This window comes from Ammospiza nelsoni, chromosome 2 (genome assembly GCF_027579445.1).
Source record: "Ammospiza nelsoni isolate bAmmNel1 chromosome 2, bAmmNel1.pri, whole genome shotgun sequence".
Lineage (NCBI taxonomy): Eukaryota > Metazoa > Chordata > Aves > Passeriformes > Passerellidae > Ammospiza > Ammospiza nelsoni.
The window spans coordinates 86,761,992-86,778,500 of NC_080634.1; the positions used below are offsets into that span (position 1 = coordinate 86,761,992).

At 37.1% G+C, this 16,509-nt stretch overlaps 1 protein-coding gene across 3 annotated transcripts in view; it reads left to right on the top strand.

The window, feature by feature from the left end:
- HERC2 (HECT and RLD domain containing E3 ubiquitin protein ligase 2) overlaps positions 1–16,509 on the top strand; it is a 102,480-nt gene that overhangs the window by 51,777 nt on the left and 34,194 nt on the right. For all 3 annotated transcript variants that reach the window (XM_059493267.1, XM_059493266.1, XM_059493268.1), the window contains exons 39-60: positions 426–610; positions 2,226–2,373; positions 2,466–2,662; positions 2,895–3,125; positions 3,798–3,933; positions 4,473–4,616; positions 6,000–6,142; positions 6,350–6,617; positions 6,871–7,013; positions 8,388–8,486; positions 8,582–8,750; positions 8,864–8,989; positions 9,600–9,708; positions 9,844–9,983; positions 11,382–11,572; positions 12,667–12,772; positions 12,930–13,021; positions 13,559–13,734; positions 14,185–14,296; positions 15,111–15,192; positions 15,291–15,434; positions 16,012–16,102. In XM_059493267.1, coding sequence (XP_059349250.1) covers positions 426–610; positions 2,226–2,373; positions 2,466–2,662; positions 2,895–3,125; positions 3,798–3,933; positions 4,473–4,616; positions 6,000–6,142; positions 6,350–6,617; positions 6,871–7,013; positions 8,388–8,486; positions 8,582–8,750; positions 8,864–8,989; positions 9,600–9,708; positions 9,844–9,983; positions 11,382–11,572; positions 12,667–12,772; positions 12,930–13,021; positions 13,559–13,734; positions 14,185–14,296; positions 15,111–15,192; positions 15,291–15,434; positions 16,012–16,102 — 3,232 coding nt within the window. The remainder of the gene's footprint in view (positions 1–425; positions 611–2,225; positions 2,374–2,465; positions 2,663–2,894; positions 3,126–3,797; positions 3,934–4,472; positions 4,617–5,999; positions 6,143–6,349; positions 6,618–6,870; positions 7,014–8,387; positions 8,487–8,581; positions 8,751–8,863; positions 8,990–9,599; positions 9,709–9,843; positions 9,984–11,381; positions 11,573–12,666; positions 12,773–12,929; positions 13,022–13,558; positions 13,735–14,184; positions 14,297–15,110; positions 15,193–15,290; positions 15,435–16,011; positions 16,103–16,509) is intronic.

Below are 16,509 nucleotides of genomic sequence, written 5' to 3' on the forward strand. Positions count from 1 at the left end.
CTTTTAAAATCTTAATTTTTAAAGGTAATGTAAGTGATCCTGTGCATTCTTAGAATATAAACAGTAAAAGCAGAAAAAATGCATGAGATGTGAATTGTTGACTTAGACAATTTATTAGCAATCTTTTTGTGTTTGGCAACAACAGTATGACTAGGTGTGTCATACTCCTTTTTGTAGCTTTTGTGTGAATTCAGAAGTAATGCTGTTAACTACTTTGAAATGAGGAAACAGTGTAATGATGAGAATTGTTTTAAAGGTTTATTTTATAAAATTAATTACAGGCTCTAAAATTGAAATTAACAGTTCACATAAAGACAGTGAAACAGCTTGGTGTTCTGATTTGTCCAAAAATGTCCAGTGTAGCATATAGCTACATAGCTGGTGAAAAAGTCAACTGTTACATATATATATCTTTTTGTTTTTAGCTTCCTTGCCAAATAAATTAGTTTATAAAGAACAGCATAGGAGTTGGTGCACGTTGGGATTCATTCGAAGTATAGCACTCATGCCTCAGATGTGCAGCACTCTGAGTACCTCTCAGTGGATAACTTTGCTAATGAAAATTGTTGAGGGGCATGAATCTTTCACTGCTGCTTCACTACAGAGACAGGTAATGTGTGCATTTCCAAATTACTTCAATAGCCAATAAAATTAGTAGACTTTAGTTTTCTTAAAAAGAAAGGTATATTTTACAAAACAGCTGTGAGGTGTCCATAAATCAGATTTTAGTTAGGGAAAAAGATAATCTTTTCTTCATATTTAGGAATTACTGTTTTAAATTTACATCTCTTGAGTTTTGAGCCTTCAGGATACTATGGACTCCCTTGTTCTATTGAAAGAAAGGTCAAAATAGTGTTCCAGAACTGTGCTTCAGAAACTCCCATATAATATTTCCTACAAGTTGAATAAATGAAAGAATAACAAGTATATGGTTAGGAAAAAGTTACATTTCCTTTAAACTTTCCAAATTATGTATTGTGTACTGCCCCTATTTCCATCGGAAACTGTTAATATTATTTAAATTACAGTCTCTCTTAAGAAGCTGCATCTTTGCATCTTATTTTGGTATTGTATTTCCCTTGGCATCTTTGCCCTTTTCTAATTTCTTCTTTTATTTTTTATCTCTTTTTTTCCTCTTCTGCTGTTCCTTAGCATGTTATTAGTGCCTTTTACATGAGACTGAAAAGAAATTTTTTTATGGAATAACTGCCAAATTTTAAGGCTTGGGGATCAAAAGATCATCTTATTCTTTTCCTTGATAAGCTAATCAACATTTGTTGACTAAAGCCTTGTATCATAAAGGCCTGTTCTTTTTTGTGTGATCTTGCAGTAAATTCTTACCAGTATTTTTAATATGCCTGTTTGATATTTCTGTTATCATCCTCGACTTAGTGCAGTAGAGTAATCTGTGCTGTCCAGGGAATACTCAAGAGAAATGACCGTTCCTCATGTACTTCATGTACCAACTGAAGAACAGCAAAAAGATGAGACCTTGAAGTTCTATAAAGACATGTTATTGGCAGAAGTTGGCAAGAGGAGAGTTATCTTTGCTGTTAGTCACTTGTATTGGTCTTCTGGGTGGAAGATGAGGAAACTCAAAACCTGAAGGGCTCCTACTCAAAATATGCAATCCCCTCTGTTCTTTGATACTGCAGTGCTGCACCTTCCCCTGTTCCTTGTCAGTCCTGCACTGGGTGTCTGGGTTCAGGGATGCCAGCCTGTTCCTTCTGTACCGTGTTGGAGGCCCTGGTTTCACAGTGCCTACTTCTGAGTGTCACTGTGGCTGCTGTTGCCTGCCTTCCACCATTCAGCTTTATATCTCATGAGTGTTAACTATTACAGCTTCTTTGCAGAACACTTTCTTTCTGAAATACATCTTAGTACTAATTTCTGACTCTGCAGCCTGAACGCTTTCCCATTCTGTATTCCTATTTTTCCTATTTGTTTTTTTGTCAGTGTGTGTGTCTCATGTCCTAGGAGATTTGTTCACTAATATAATGTGCCAGTAAAATTGTTACTGGCTCCGAACTGTATCCACTTATTTTAAAATATCCCTTAGCAAACTCAAGATCAGTAGCTCTGTAATTTCTGCAGCACAAAAGAAATCAGCATTGTAAAAACAACTACAAAGGAAAGCAGATTTTTAAAAACATCATTCTTCTTGAGAGCTTCTTTAGTATTTGGTAACATAGACTAGAATAACACTAATTTTGTTCTCTTTTTAGATCCTTGCTGTACATTTATTGAAAGCAGTACTTCCATCCTGGGATAAAAATGAAAGGTCAAGAGACATGAAATTTCTTGTGGAAAAACTGTTTGGATTTTTAGGGAGCCTGCTTACTACTTGTTCTTCGGATATCCCACTACTCAGAGGTAGAGGAATTTTCCCTCAGTGGCTTGTTTTTCTGTATGGGAAGTGTGTGCATTAAACTCCTGACTGTTCTGCCACTGCTTTGTCTTTGCAGAATCTACTCTGAGGAGGAGAAAGGCCAGGCCCCAAGCATCTCTAACTGCCACTCATAGTAGTACTTTAGCAGAAGAGATAGTGGCACTGCTGAGGACGCTGCATTCGCTCAGCCAGTGGAATGGACTCATAAACAAGTACATCAACTCTCAGCTAACCTCCATCACCCACATCTTTGCAGGAAAACAGTCAGAAGGGGTAGTTTCCACGTTTTAAAATAAGCTCATTTTTATAGCAATATTTATTTTGAAATTATAAATACTAAATCTTTATAAACAATATTAAGCTTAATATTGAAACCATTTTTCTACTTTTATATATATTTGTGTTGTAATTTTTAAGTTGAAATATGTGTGATTTACTTTGTATTTTAAAGCAGATGGAAGGGTGTGTTTTCTCCCTACAGTTAAATTTTATTGTTCTTTGTTAGGCTGTGTTGGATGACTACTTCCCTGACACTGAGAATCCAGAGGTGGGAGCTCTGATGGCAGTCTTGGCTGTGATTGGTGGCATAGACAGTCGCTTGAGACTGGGTGGACAAGTAGTTCACGATGAATTTGGAGAAGGCACGGTGACACGCATCACCCCAAAAGGGAAAATCACTGTGCAGTTCTATGACATGCGGACGTGCAGAGTGTGCCCTCTGAATCAACTGAAACCAGTGAGTTTGTTTTACTAAAGCTTCAGCACTGGGAAGGTGTAAAACTCTGATATGGACCAAAGAAAACATTAGTTCTTCATTGGCTAAATACACTGACATTCAGTACACACAATGCTCTGGATGGATGTCTAAGATGGTCCTCATGCAAACCTCTTAGGACCTTTAAATCCCATCCTCATTTGCTGGGAAGGTGAAAAGAAGAGGGATTTAAGCTGGAGTTGTTTGATTTGATGTAAAGTCCCAAGTTGTTGTCATGTGTTTTATAGCTCTTAGATGAGAGGAGCTTTCTATTTAACTTGATTTGCTAATTCATCTTAGAAAGTCTTGGGTATTCGCAATTGAATCTTGATTTGGTTGATACGACTTTAGTGAAAGCACCGGCCAAGTGCTTGGTTCTGCTTCAGAGTCTGGAGTTCTTTCTTGTTCTCACTCTGTTCTGCTTTTTCACCAAGAAGGCCTGCAATTGTGTGGTACAAATACAGGCTTAGGAGCTGTGTAGGGAATAGAAATCCCCTGTAGCTTTTCCTGGTCAAGAGCAGTAAGACAAATGCAACTTTTCGTCTTTCACAGTTAATAACCGTTGAAATTGTTTAGTGACTCAGTGAGATTTTAGGAAAATGCTTACCTGTTCTTTTTGTTAGTTTTTTGTCTGATTCTTCTCCCACTGTCTAGCTTCCAGTTGTGGCTTTTAATGTGAACAACTTGCCTTTCACTGAACCTATGCTATCCATTTGGGCTCAGCTAGTGAATTTGGCTGGAAGTAAAATAGAAAAACAAAGAATGAAGTCTCCCAATCAAGGTCTTTCAGGTACAGCTGGGGACTTTTTTGCTGTTTGTTTTCTTTGGAAGTAGATGAATATGTTCTGAGAAAAATACTAGTATCAGCAAACATAGATAAGGAAAAGGGTGTCCTGGAACCTCACCTGTTTTGTTATTCAGCACTGGATAACAGGCACTTAAAAGACAAATTTAGCTAGATGGTGAATTGCTCTGTGCTTTAAGTGAAATATCTTTGATGGAAAATTGTAAATAAAGTTTGGGGCTGATCTTACTCTGCTGAGTTGTTTAAAATACCAGATCCAAGTAACATCTCTATCTGCACTGACTGTGTTATAAATCAGCTGTATGATTGTCCAGGTTGTGAAAAGTAGGAAGGCAGTATTTTTAACACCATGAGTCGTACAATGTGTGCAGACTTTTGATCCATGTGCTGTTTAAACTGACTCATGTGAGCAGTACACAGTGAGTTAAGATGTAAACTGATGTTTGGACTGAGGTTGTATGAATGATAATCTTCCCTAATACCAGAGATTTCTAGCACTAATGGCTGCTTAATGTTTCTGCTAGGTCAAGTTGATCTGGATCTGCTGCGGTGCCAGCAGTTGAAGCTGTACATACTAAAAGCTGGACGAGCTCTGCTCTCTCACCAGGATACACTCAGGCAGATCTTATCTCAGCCAGCTGTTCAGGAGTGTGCATCAAATCCTGCAGGTATTCTGGAGTGCTACCTGACTCTGCTGGTCTTGGTTTAGATGGTAGATAGAGTATGTGACCATAACCCTTGCTAGTGGCAGTTGGATGGTAGAAATTCAGTTTGCTCTGTAAAGATGAAAAATTAAAATTCTTGCAAGTTTTAAGCTTCTATGTTAAAAAGATTTTGACTTTTTAACTTAAGTTTTGAAAATCAAGAACATTATCAAGTGTTTGAAGCTCTAAGTACTGGAGTTGGCTAAATTTGTAGGTCTTCTATAGTTGGTAAACTTTGTAAGTAATTTTAAAATACTTAATACTTTTTGCAGTGGTTTTATTTTTCTGCTTCAAAAGTTAAAATTGGCTATTGATTTTACTTCAAATATCTTTCAGCTTCCAGTGAAACAAGTATAGAAATATAATTTCTTAATCATAATATTAAAGGAGTTGAAAGAGCTGTAGTTTCTTCTACCTGCATTCTACATATAAAAATAAATACAATAACTGTATCAGCTTTTGAGATAGTTATTAATGCCTTTGGAGTATGTATTAATTCCTTGGGTATTTGTGAATATGCAATATCTTTAAATATAATAATATATTTGTCTTAAATCCCAGAAAAAATATCCATATTTTTGTCACCAGCCAGATTTTAAGTCAACAGAATCTACAGGGGTTTTTTAGGAATGGAACAGCGTTTCACTCTTACCATCATTTTTAAAGGGGGGAAAAAAAGTAACACTTCTTTTTAACCCGAACAACATATGTTGAGGACTATTAACTGTTTTATTATTGCTTAATGACAAGAGAACATTTTCACGTGGTAGTCACTGTAAAGAATTAGGAAACATGAATGTTTATGCCAGCAGGAATACAAAATTAAATATGAAAGGTGCAGAATTGTGATCAAGTTGGTTCAATAAAATTAGCCTATTTTGAAGGTACAAAGATACCTAAAGGGATCTCTTCCCAAGAGGTACATAATACGGAAAATAACTCCTATAATTAATGCATTATATTTTGAAAGAAATCCAGAAAGCATGCTTTTGGGATCACTAAAGTTCTTGGTTGTCTGTATCAAGTGGTTTATCATGGAAGTATCTCTAGCTAATAGTCTTATTGTGAAAAAAAGGTGTCAAAAGATACAAGGTGTAAATTCACTGTCCACTGAGTAGTTTCTGTTAGACCTGTCTTAGGTGTATTTTAATAAATATATTGTTTATTTATAAATTTTGTATGTACTTGGTTTTTTTGTCCAGAGATTATGGTACAAATGTCTTAATCTTAAATGCATTGTATCTTTAGAGAAGAAATATATGAGAAATAACAATAAACCCTAGAATAAATCTTTTGATTGATTAACTGTGTTACATGGTTTTGGTTAAAATAATGTTTTTCTTTAAGAGGATGGAGCAGCTGCCTCTCCAGACATAGGAGATATGTCTCCTGAAGGACCTCAGCCTCCCATGATCCTTTTGCAGCAGCTTTTGTCAGCTGCTACGCAGCCATCACCTGTGAAAGCCATATTTGACAAACAGGAGCTTGAGGTAGAGTCTGTGTTTTCTGCTAAGTAACCTGAGAAATAACTCTGTGTAATCTGCATTCCAGTTGAAGCTTATTAAACTATAGGTTTAAAAAAGAAGTTACTCTGAACCCTTTTGGGCAAATAATGTTTAAGGCATGCATGTTCACACACACAAACATACTAAATATTCTTGGTTTGCTTGGACTGATTGGTTTTTTTTCTCCTCTAGGCTGCTGCTTTGGCAGTGTGCCAGTATCTGGCTGTAGAGTCTACACATCCTTCAACTCCACTGTTTGAAGACTGCAGCTCTAGTGAAGCTACAACACCCATCACAGTGCAACATATCCGACCCACAAAAGTGAAGAAACGCAAGCAGTCTCCAATTCCACCCCTCCCCATTGTAGTTCAGCTTATGGAAATGGGATTTCCTAGGAAAAACATAGAATTTGCACTAAAATCTCTGTCGGGAACCTCTGGAAGTGCTTCTGGATTACCAGGTATTTTGTTTAGTAAAATCAATAATATTAGAAGGAAAAGAAGAGTTGTAAGCTGATTAAAAGAGTACTTAGGATGAAGAAGTTATCTTTTGTCGTGGGTTGACAGCCTTTATCCCAATATCGTGTGTTGTGTCTGGCAGCTGTGCCTTCTCTCTTCTTCTTTGTCCTAAACCAGGACATCTTTTTTTAGAATACAATCTTAACAATATCAGAGAATCCCTTGGAGATAAGCTGAGTTTGCTTTCTGTGGTAGGAGTGGAAGCCCTAGTTGGCTGGTTGTTGGATCACCCTGATGTTCAAATCACGGATCTTTCTGATGCTGATACTATCTCTGATGAATATTCAGATGAGGAAATAGCAGAAGAAGTGGAAGAAGCGGAAGCTGCTTGTCCTGTTGTGAGTATTAACTTAGTAAACCTAAGTTATGCTAGCTAGCTGCAAATTTTGTAGTTCTTCCCTTTTTGGGAAAATGGCGTGAGTACAAGGACAACCTGCTGTCCCATGCTTTCAGAACAGTAACAAGGATCATGCTTGCCCTATGTTTCTAATACATGACGTAAAACAATTGAGGATAATCCATAAACAGTTTGTGAGTTAGCACAGGGGAGAGTAGAATGCAGCTAAATGTTTCACCATGCAGGTGGTAGTTCCAAGTATCCCTGATAGATGGTCTTAGTTTCTATAAAAATAGTTGATGTTATAGTGTAATATTGGTGAAGGAGTTCTCCCTTCTCCTTTCCCTTGGTCTGAAAAACCAACATATGTTACCTACAAGAAAGAACTTAAGAACTGGTGAATGAATGGCAAAAAGTCTATTAAATAACTTAGCCTTTTCCTTCTTACTGATGATAAAATTACCATTACAGTGCCTATTAAGTGTGATAGCTTTAATGTGAATTTGTGTTAGTCTTATGTTGACTTTCATGAACTGTTTCAAAAAAGGATTTGTCAATAAAATTAAGTGGGTTTCGTATTTCTGTTTATCCTTGAAGGACTCGTATTGAGTTTTCATTCACATGTGAGATTTTGTAATTTAAATTAATGCATTATATTTTGAAGGAGATTAACTTGAAAACTTTTGCTATCTTTATCAGGATTGCAGTGAAAAACTGCTATATATTGCCTTTTATGAAAAAAAACATTTAATCCTCAAAACAGAACAAAATTTTCTGAAAATTGTCCTTACAGGTGGAATTTAGTAGTTCTCTTAAAAGAAATTAAGCTAATCAAATCTGGAAAATAATAATTTTTAACAAATACAATTTAATTTTTTAGCTTATTTTTCTAAAGGAGTACTTTAAATCTCATTGTTCTATCTAAAGAAAAGTTACTAAACTTTAGGTTAGACATTACCATTTACCACTTTTTTTTTTTCCTCTCCCAACAAACGTCCTAAGAAGGGGAATGTGAATGTGTGTCTTCAAGGCTAATTCAAGTTGTGACAAATCCTCTCTGTTCTGATTTTCCTTGGCAATCACGTTTCATAAAAGCAATTTGCAGCTTCCTTCAAACATTTTGAAAATTTGCATCTATGTTCCTTGATAAGTAATTTTGGAAAGTAAATTTTAATTTAAAATCAAGTAGATTGTAAATGTTATCCTTACTGTGAGTTGAACCTGTTGAAGTTTTTTCCCATTCTGGCATGGAGCTGGGATATTGTAAGGGCTTATTTTTGTTGGGTTATCTTCAGTCTTTGCCAACAATTTTATTTATCTGAGTTGAAAACAAATTGTGTAATTGTTTCATATTTATTTTGGACTTTTTTTCCAGTCAAGTGGTGCTGTTGTAACAGAGAGCCAGACCTATAAGAAACGAGCTGATTTCTTAAGCAATGATGACTATGCTGTCTATGTTAGGGAGAATATTCAGGTAAGTATGATGATCAAAAGCAACATAGAAACTGCTTTTCTCTTGGTACTAAAGCCTTTACAGATCTATTGCATTCTGTTGTCCCTTTTCCCTAGGTGGGGATGATGGTTAGGTGCTGCAGAACCTATGAGGAAGTTTGTGAAGGAGATGTAGGCAAAGTTATTAAATTGGATCGAGATGGATTGCATGACCTGAATGTGCAGTGTGATTGGCAACAAAAGGGTGGTACTTACTGGGTCAGATATATCCACGTTGAGCTTTTAGGTGAGTTCACTTCTGACTGCTTTCTAACTGAAAAAGTGAATGGTAGACTAAGGTAGATGTAGTTTTGGAGGGGGAAACCCCACTCACAATCCATTTATTCTTGCATCTGCTAGGATTCCCGCCCCAGAGCTCTGCCTCCCATATCAAGATAGGTGACAAAGTGCGTGTGAAAAGCTCTGTCACCACACCCAAATACAAGTGGGGATCAGTCACTCACCGAAGTGTGGGCATTGTCAAAGGTAATGTGTATCCAGTATATATTCAGCATGGGGCATGGAGGGGTAAGAAGCTCAAGAGCATGCATGCTTTCTTCTAGAAACACTTAAAAATCCCACTGTTTTGTGGAGTGTTGTATGATGATAGAGAATATAGAATGCATTTGAAGTCTGTGGTGAGTTCATAGACGTGCTCTGTGGCAGCCCATTTTGTTAGCGCGTCCATCTGCTTTTGAGCCACTTTATTTGCACACAGTAAAAGTCTTTGAGCATTTGCGCAGCTTCTAGTTATAGTTCTCATTTACACTTTGGATGAACCACAAATGATTTTCCTTTAAGAAGTAGTTGTAGCTTGAGAGCTTCATAAGGAAGCCAGGAGAAAGTGGGATGCACTTGTGTCAGGCTGTAATGGATGTAATTAAAGTAATCTGTGGAACACAGGTTCTTTGAGGAGGTACAGATTTTGCTCATACTGTATCTGTGCTTAGAATTATGTGCTTGCTTGGGAACTGCTTCTAAAACAAATAAAAAAATCAGAGTAGAAGAATTGAAATGGAATACTGCTCTAAGGACTTTCGGCTTCATTTTATATAGATTTGCAACACCTTGTGTTTTCTCCATGCTTTTGTCACAGCCTTTAGTGCCAATGGAAAAGATGTTATTGTAGACTTCCCTCAGCAGTCACACTGGACTGGCTTGTTGTCAGAAATGGAATTGGTTCCCAGCATTCATCCTGGAGTCACGTAAGTGATGATTTCCTTTTATCTTAGTGTATAAGGGTTATTCTATATCTTATTGTCTTGATTCTGTTATCTTGTCTCATTAACAAGTAATTTGTACCATAGTTATATAGACTTGTTCTTCTCTTGTCAAATCAGGTGTGATGGCTGTCAGATGTTTCCTATCAATGGGCCTAGATTCAAATGCAGAAATTGTGATGATTTTGACTTTTGTGAAACATGTTTTAAAACCAGGAAGCATAACACCCGGCATACTTTTGGCAGAATAAATGAACCAGGTAAGTTTTGCTGTGTGTCTCTTAGATTAATTTAAAATGTGTTTAAGTTGTTTTGGAAAACACAGTTTTAAATTTCAGCTCCTTAATATGATGAACTTAGTGTTCAGATTGACCCCCTGGACAATGAAACATTTATGGCATTGCTGCACTTGCATGTGATGGACTTCAACAAAGCATTAACCCCTAAACCTTTTCTGTGGTGTTAAAAAGTTTAAAAAATGTCTATATGACAGTAACTCTACATGTCAGAATGGCATTTTTACTTACACCAAGAATAAACTGTGTAATTTTCTAATCCTCCTGCCTTTTGCTGTCAGCCTAGATGTAGATGAATAGAATCCTCATAGTGCCAGGGGCAGCTGGAAATACCTAAGATGTCTTCTTATGCCTCAGTTGCTCTTCAGCTGTTTTGCCTGTTGGTGTGTGATGGCTGTTGCCTCAGTTCCTCTGTGATGTGGAGGCTGCAGAGGAGTGTAGAGGGAAAGGGAAGCCTTTTGAAAGACTCATAATCAGACTTTTTTTCTCTAGGGCAAGAACAGGTACAGCCATTTTAGCTCCAAAATTTTGGGGCTTTGCTTTGTTATGCAAAACTTACCTGATGTTTTGTTTTACTTCTTTTTCATCCACCTGTCTAACAATTAATCTTATCCCTGGTATTTGCAGGATTATGCTGACTTCTGGACTAAATTTCTTTGTATTTGCACATTGCCAGTGTAATTGTTTTGGAAAATGAACAAACCTGATTCCCACCTAGAGATTGTGAGCATGGGTTGTGTGGGCAAGAAAGACATTCATTTAATGAGTCAGCTGATAGAGCTGTGCAACTAGAATGGTGTGAATATGTAATCCTTCCCCTTGCCCTGTGCTGTAGGGCAGAGAAGTTAAAATATTCTTTTCATCAAAATGCTACAAAATCAGTGAAGGGTAGTGGAAGTAAGGTTTTTGCAGGGAGGAAATCCACATCTCACTAAACCACCTTCTTCTGGAACTTTGAATTTTCCAGTGTTCCAACTTTTCTTTTTCTATTCTTTAGTAGGGGATTTTTGTTGAGGTTTAGTTGCGGTTTTCATATGCTGTAGTGGTGTAAAAAATGGGTGTGCTGTGGCCTGTATTTTGAATTACATATCATCCTAAGTTTTGATCTGATTTGTTTTAAAGGGAATGACCTTTTCAAGTAGCTGTCTAGTCAAGAACTTGGAAAGTTAAAACTTCTTTAAAAAAAGGAGCATCAACATGCTAATGTGATCTGTGCCTGTGTCCTAAATGCAGCCTACATACTCAAAATGGGTACCCCTACATCTCCAAAATTTCTTACATTGCCTTTCAACCTGCTTATGGGTTTCAAAGGAGCAATTTTCTTTGCGAGGGGCATGCTAAATGTGTCACTTAACCCTGCAGGTCAGTCTCCTGTGTTCAGTGGGCGTTCTGGAAAGCAGCTGAAGAGACGGCACAGTAGCCAGCGGGGGATGTTACTGGATGATTGGTCAAGGATAGTCAAGAATTTGAATGTCTCATCCTCTGTGAATCAGGCTTCCCGTCTCATTGACGGTAGTGAGCAGTGCTGGCAGTCTTCTGGTTCACAAGGAAAGGTAACTTTAAGCTCTAAATGCTTTTATACTTCATGCTTAAAAGGATCTCCCCAGAGCCTTCCCTTCTCCAGACTGAGCAGCCCCAACTCTCTCAGCCTGTCTTTGTAGGAGAGGTGGTCCATCTCTGATTGCTTTTGTGACCCTCTTCTGATCCCGTCTGTCAGGCCCATGAGGGGTTTTGTGCTGAGGACCCCAGAGCTGGTTGCAGCACTCCAGTTGGGGTCTCACAGGAGCAGAGAGAGAGAATCCCCTCCCTTGACCTGCTGGTCACAGCTCTTTAGATGCAGCCCAGGATTCAGTTGACTTTCTGGACTGTGAGAGAACACTGGTGACCTGTGTGCAGCTGTTCATCCACTGGAACCCCCAGCTGTCTTTCAGTGGGGCCAGTCTCCAGCCTCATCCCCCAGAGTGTTAGTATGAGCAGGATCACCCCATCCCAGATGGAGAATGCCACACTTGTCCTGGTTAAATTTCATACAATTGTTGATTACTCAGCCCTCTGGTCTATCAAGGCCTCTCTGCCTTGGATGGAGTCAACAGCTTCTCGTGGTTTAGTGTCTTTGACAAAGTTACTTAATGTACATTTGACTCCTGCAGCCAGATAACTTAAAAAATGTGGTGTTCCTTAGTTTATGGTTTATCAGTTTCATTGGCAGCAGTGCTTTGTGACCAGCCTAGGCACCAGGATGTGCAGCTGGGCATCTCTCCAGTGTGTTTTGATGCTCTGTTGATGGCCATGCTGAGAGTATGCCTAAGTACTCTTACTCCAGGTTTTCTACAGACTGTAACCTAGTAGTTACATTATGTCCCATTACTTAACCTCCATTGGTACTGTGCTTTCTGTGTTCTCAGTGGTGTTGGTCTTGGCTGAAATAAATTGTTTGCTACAACTGTTTCTCTTGTAATTGAACATTGGACAAACAAGAAGTTCACAAGGTCATTTCCCTTTGGCCAGCTGCCATATATTGCAGCTGTTGTGTACCATTCAGAGATGTTTCCCATTCTTTCTTCAAAAACATCACATATATATTCTTGTTAATCATATGGTGGTCATAACAATACTATTTAAAGATGAAATTCTGTGTTTCCACTAGCACTGGATTCGCTTGGAGATTTTTCCAGATGTTCTTGTTCACAGACTAAAGATGATAGTGGACCCTGCAGACAGCAGCTACATGCCCTCCTTAGTTGTAGTTTCAGGTATGTGTATGTTCTCTAAGAAGTCAAATTTTTTTTTTTGCACCCAATAGCAGGTATTTATCTGGTTTTTGTTGACAGTCATCTGTTACACAGATGCCTGTATGTGAAACAAACACTATATCCTAAAATGTTTTTCATTCTGTGCTTTCTTTTCTAGGGGGTAATTCCTTAAATAACCTTATAGAGCTAAAGACAATCAATATAAATCCTACAGACACCACAGTGCCTCTACTCAGTGATTGTACTGAAGTAAGTGAAGTTTGTGTGAGAATTACTCTTGTGTACAGCAGAAAAATATTGTGCTGCAAGAGATAAATGAAAAGTATTGTTGTGATCATTAAAGCCTGATATTTTATTTTTACTCTTAACAGTATTTCTGGCAAGCTAGTCAAGTTAATTATTCTAAAAAGTTTTACCATAATCACAAAGTAACACTAGAATAGATATTTTAGGGGTGTTTATGTAAATTGATGTACCTGAGAACCAGTAACACATTCCAATAAACTTAAATGTTTGGGATAATTTTGGATAGCAGTTCTGATCTTTTCTAACAACAAGGAGAAATGCATAATGAATTTTCTGAGATAGGGAGTGAAATTTTTTATATGAATGAGGCCGTATGCTAATGATAAAGCATGAATTATTTAGAGCTGAAGTGACAAGCATTTAAATTGACAGATTCATTTTCTTAAAGTGACAAAGTCAAGCAAAAGATCTAATTCTTTCCTATGTTTTATGACGTTACATAGAACCCAAAAGATGTTAACAGAGTATTTTTCTTGTTAGTACCACAGATACATTGAGATTGCAATCAAGCAGTGCAGAAGCTCTGGCATTGATTGCAAAATACACGGCCTCAGCATACTGGGACGTGTACGTGCTGAGGATGAAGATTTGGCTGCAGTCCCTTTCCTGGCTTCAGATAATGAGGAAGAGGATGATGATAAAGCTAACACTGGGAGGTAGGTAACTGCAGGTGCGAAGGCAGGGGGAAATGGAAAACAACCTTAGTGTCTATATATTCCTATAATTCTGGAGATGATTGGAGGAAGAACACATTGATTAGGTTGAATGGTAGTAAAGAGAAATCGGTGTCTTAGTTTATTGGAGTTGTAAGTAGATCCTTTCTCAAGAAATAAGTTCTCTGAGATGATTACACTGGTGAGGTGTAACATTTTGTATGACTCATTCCCTTTTGGTGGATACTTAGGGTTGGAAACTGAGCTAAAAACTTGATGTGGTTATATTTGATACTTGGTTTTCTTTTTTTTTTTTTTCCCAACTGTGGTAGTGCAGTTTGAGTCTTGAAACTGTTCCCAACTGTAAAAACCAGTAAATACTATAAAAAGGTGCCTGTGCTACAGCATGCTGTTTACTAAACTGACCCTGTTTTCTTTTCTCAATATATTCAGTCTTGTTAGAAAGAAGGCAGCTGGGCTTGAATCAGCAGCTACAATAAGAACCAAAGTTTTTGTTTGGGGACTGAATGACAAAGACCAATTGGGAGGGCTGAAAGGTTCCAAGGTAGGTTATTTTCACATTTAAGTACGAGAGAAACAGTGAAAAATAAAATGTATGAGTTACACAACTTAAAATTAGCTACAAAGATTAGGTTTTGATAGCTTTTTAGTGTTAAGACATGTAGATGTCTGCTGGGTGGAAAATTGGAGAAAATTTGCATTTTGGTTGGTAGTCTGAAATCTGGCTTGATTTTCAGCAGCCGCTCAGTGTTTTAGATCATAATGAACTAATTGTTTAAAAATTGTCTAACACTTGACATGTTCTGTTCCTATTGAGTCTGCACACATAAAATAAAACTTCCGGTGAACTTTCCTATGTATTACTTGTATCTGGCAATTGTACAATAGGAACTTAGGCCCAGTGTGCAGCCATTTACATGTAGTTTTAATATAATACAAGATGAGATAGATCCCAAATGCTTATCAATTTGAAATGTCATTCATCCATCTAAAAATTATGTTCAGAGCATTTCTTCAGTTGATGTTGTCAAAGTATAATATTGTATCCGTAGAGTACCTTGAAGAATCAAAAAGTTAACCTTTCCTGGATTCTTCAGTTTTCTGAAGAAAACTTTACTAAAAGAAAATCCTTGTTTATATAACCTTTCATTTTTTATCAGGTTTTATATTTATCATAGTTTCAGTATTAAATTTTTTTAATTGGTTTTTGTCCTTTGCCTGGTGTAATATTAATTGGCATGGGTGAAGCATCTGAAAGTACCTGTTAGATTAACTGGTTTATCACTTAAGAGCTCTTCTTTTTAGAGTGTAAAATGTTGAAGTGAATTGTAATGGTTTCTATTTCCTGCCTGCTCTAGATAAAAGTCCCTTCCTTTTCTGAAACCCTGTCTGCCTTGAATGTTGTGCAAGTAGCTGGAGGATCCAAAAGCCTTTTTGCAGGTAACATAAGTTTAAAATAAATGTTATTATTTAAGGGCAGAAGCAGATTCTGAATTGTGAAACACTAATGGTGTTTCAAACTTTTTTCTTCATTTTAGTGACTGTAGAGGGCAAAGTGTATGCCTGTGGAGAAGCCACAAATGGAAGGCTGGGTTTGGGAATATCCAGTGGAACTGTGCCTATTCCCCGCCAGATTACAGCTCTCAGCAACTACGTGGTAAAGAAGGTGGCTGTTCACTCAGGTATTGACTATTGCTGTCCTTATATTCATAAATGTGACATATTAAACCTGAAAATAGTTCCTTTGCAGTCTTCTTGGGTGCTGTGATGCCCTAGCATATCAGATTTTGTTTTTTTAATAAATACAGATGATTGAATTCTGTCTGTTTTATACTATGTCAGATTAAATCTAATGGTTCTGTTATTAAATTCTGTGAATTTAGACCATACAAGTTTTCTTATTTGCTGGAAGGTAACTTTGGTGTTTCCATTTGGTTGAAAGAAGGTGTTTTCATTTTTAATATTTCCAGATGGTGGGTTTGTTTTTCTCATTATTTTTTCTTGCAGCTCTGAAAATAGTAAATTGAGTGATTATTGGTTTGGTGGTTTTTTGTCTTTAAGTGTGCCAGGAGACCTACTGTCACAAAAATTTTTTATTTTAAATTAAATCATATGAAAGCTTCAAAGAAAATAAATAATGTCTGTGGAGCTGAAATGCTCATACAGTTGCATTGTAGAAGAACAGCAATGTTAAATTGTTGCTAAGACCTGCTGCCTGCTTGAAAGCTCAAAAATGTAAATGTATGTTTACAATTTCAGGTGGCCGGCATGCTATGGCATTGACTGTTGATGGAAAGGTGTTTTCGTGGGGTGAAGGAGATGATGGAAAACTTGGTCACTTCAGTAGAATGTGAGGACACCAAATTTGTCTGTATTGTGTTGATTATTACAGCACAGCTGACCACCACTATTGAAAACAACAACAATTTCTACCATATTAAAAACACAGTAGAAATAAAAAAATGGTTTTTAAGAAGACTTTTTTCCCCCCCACAGTATATTCCAATTTATGCTGCAGCATTTGTAGCAGGCTTCAGCCATTTAGAAAGGAGGCATTAAATTAATATAATACTTAGAAAGATAGATAAAATCTTGACTAGTATTTTCAAATTTCACTGATGAAATTCCATACTTTTGGACATACAGTTTTTGTTTACTTTTTTAAGGGATGGTTTTCAGATGCACCTTGAGGAGTAAAACCATAGCAATTTTGTATTCCTGAGCTGTAACAGCTTATAACTTAAGCTGTCATTTTGT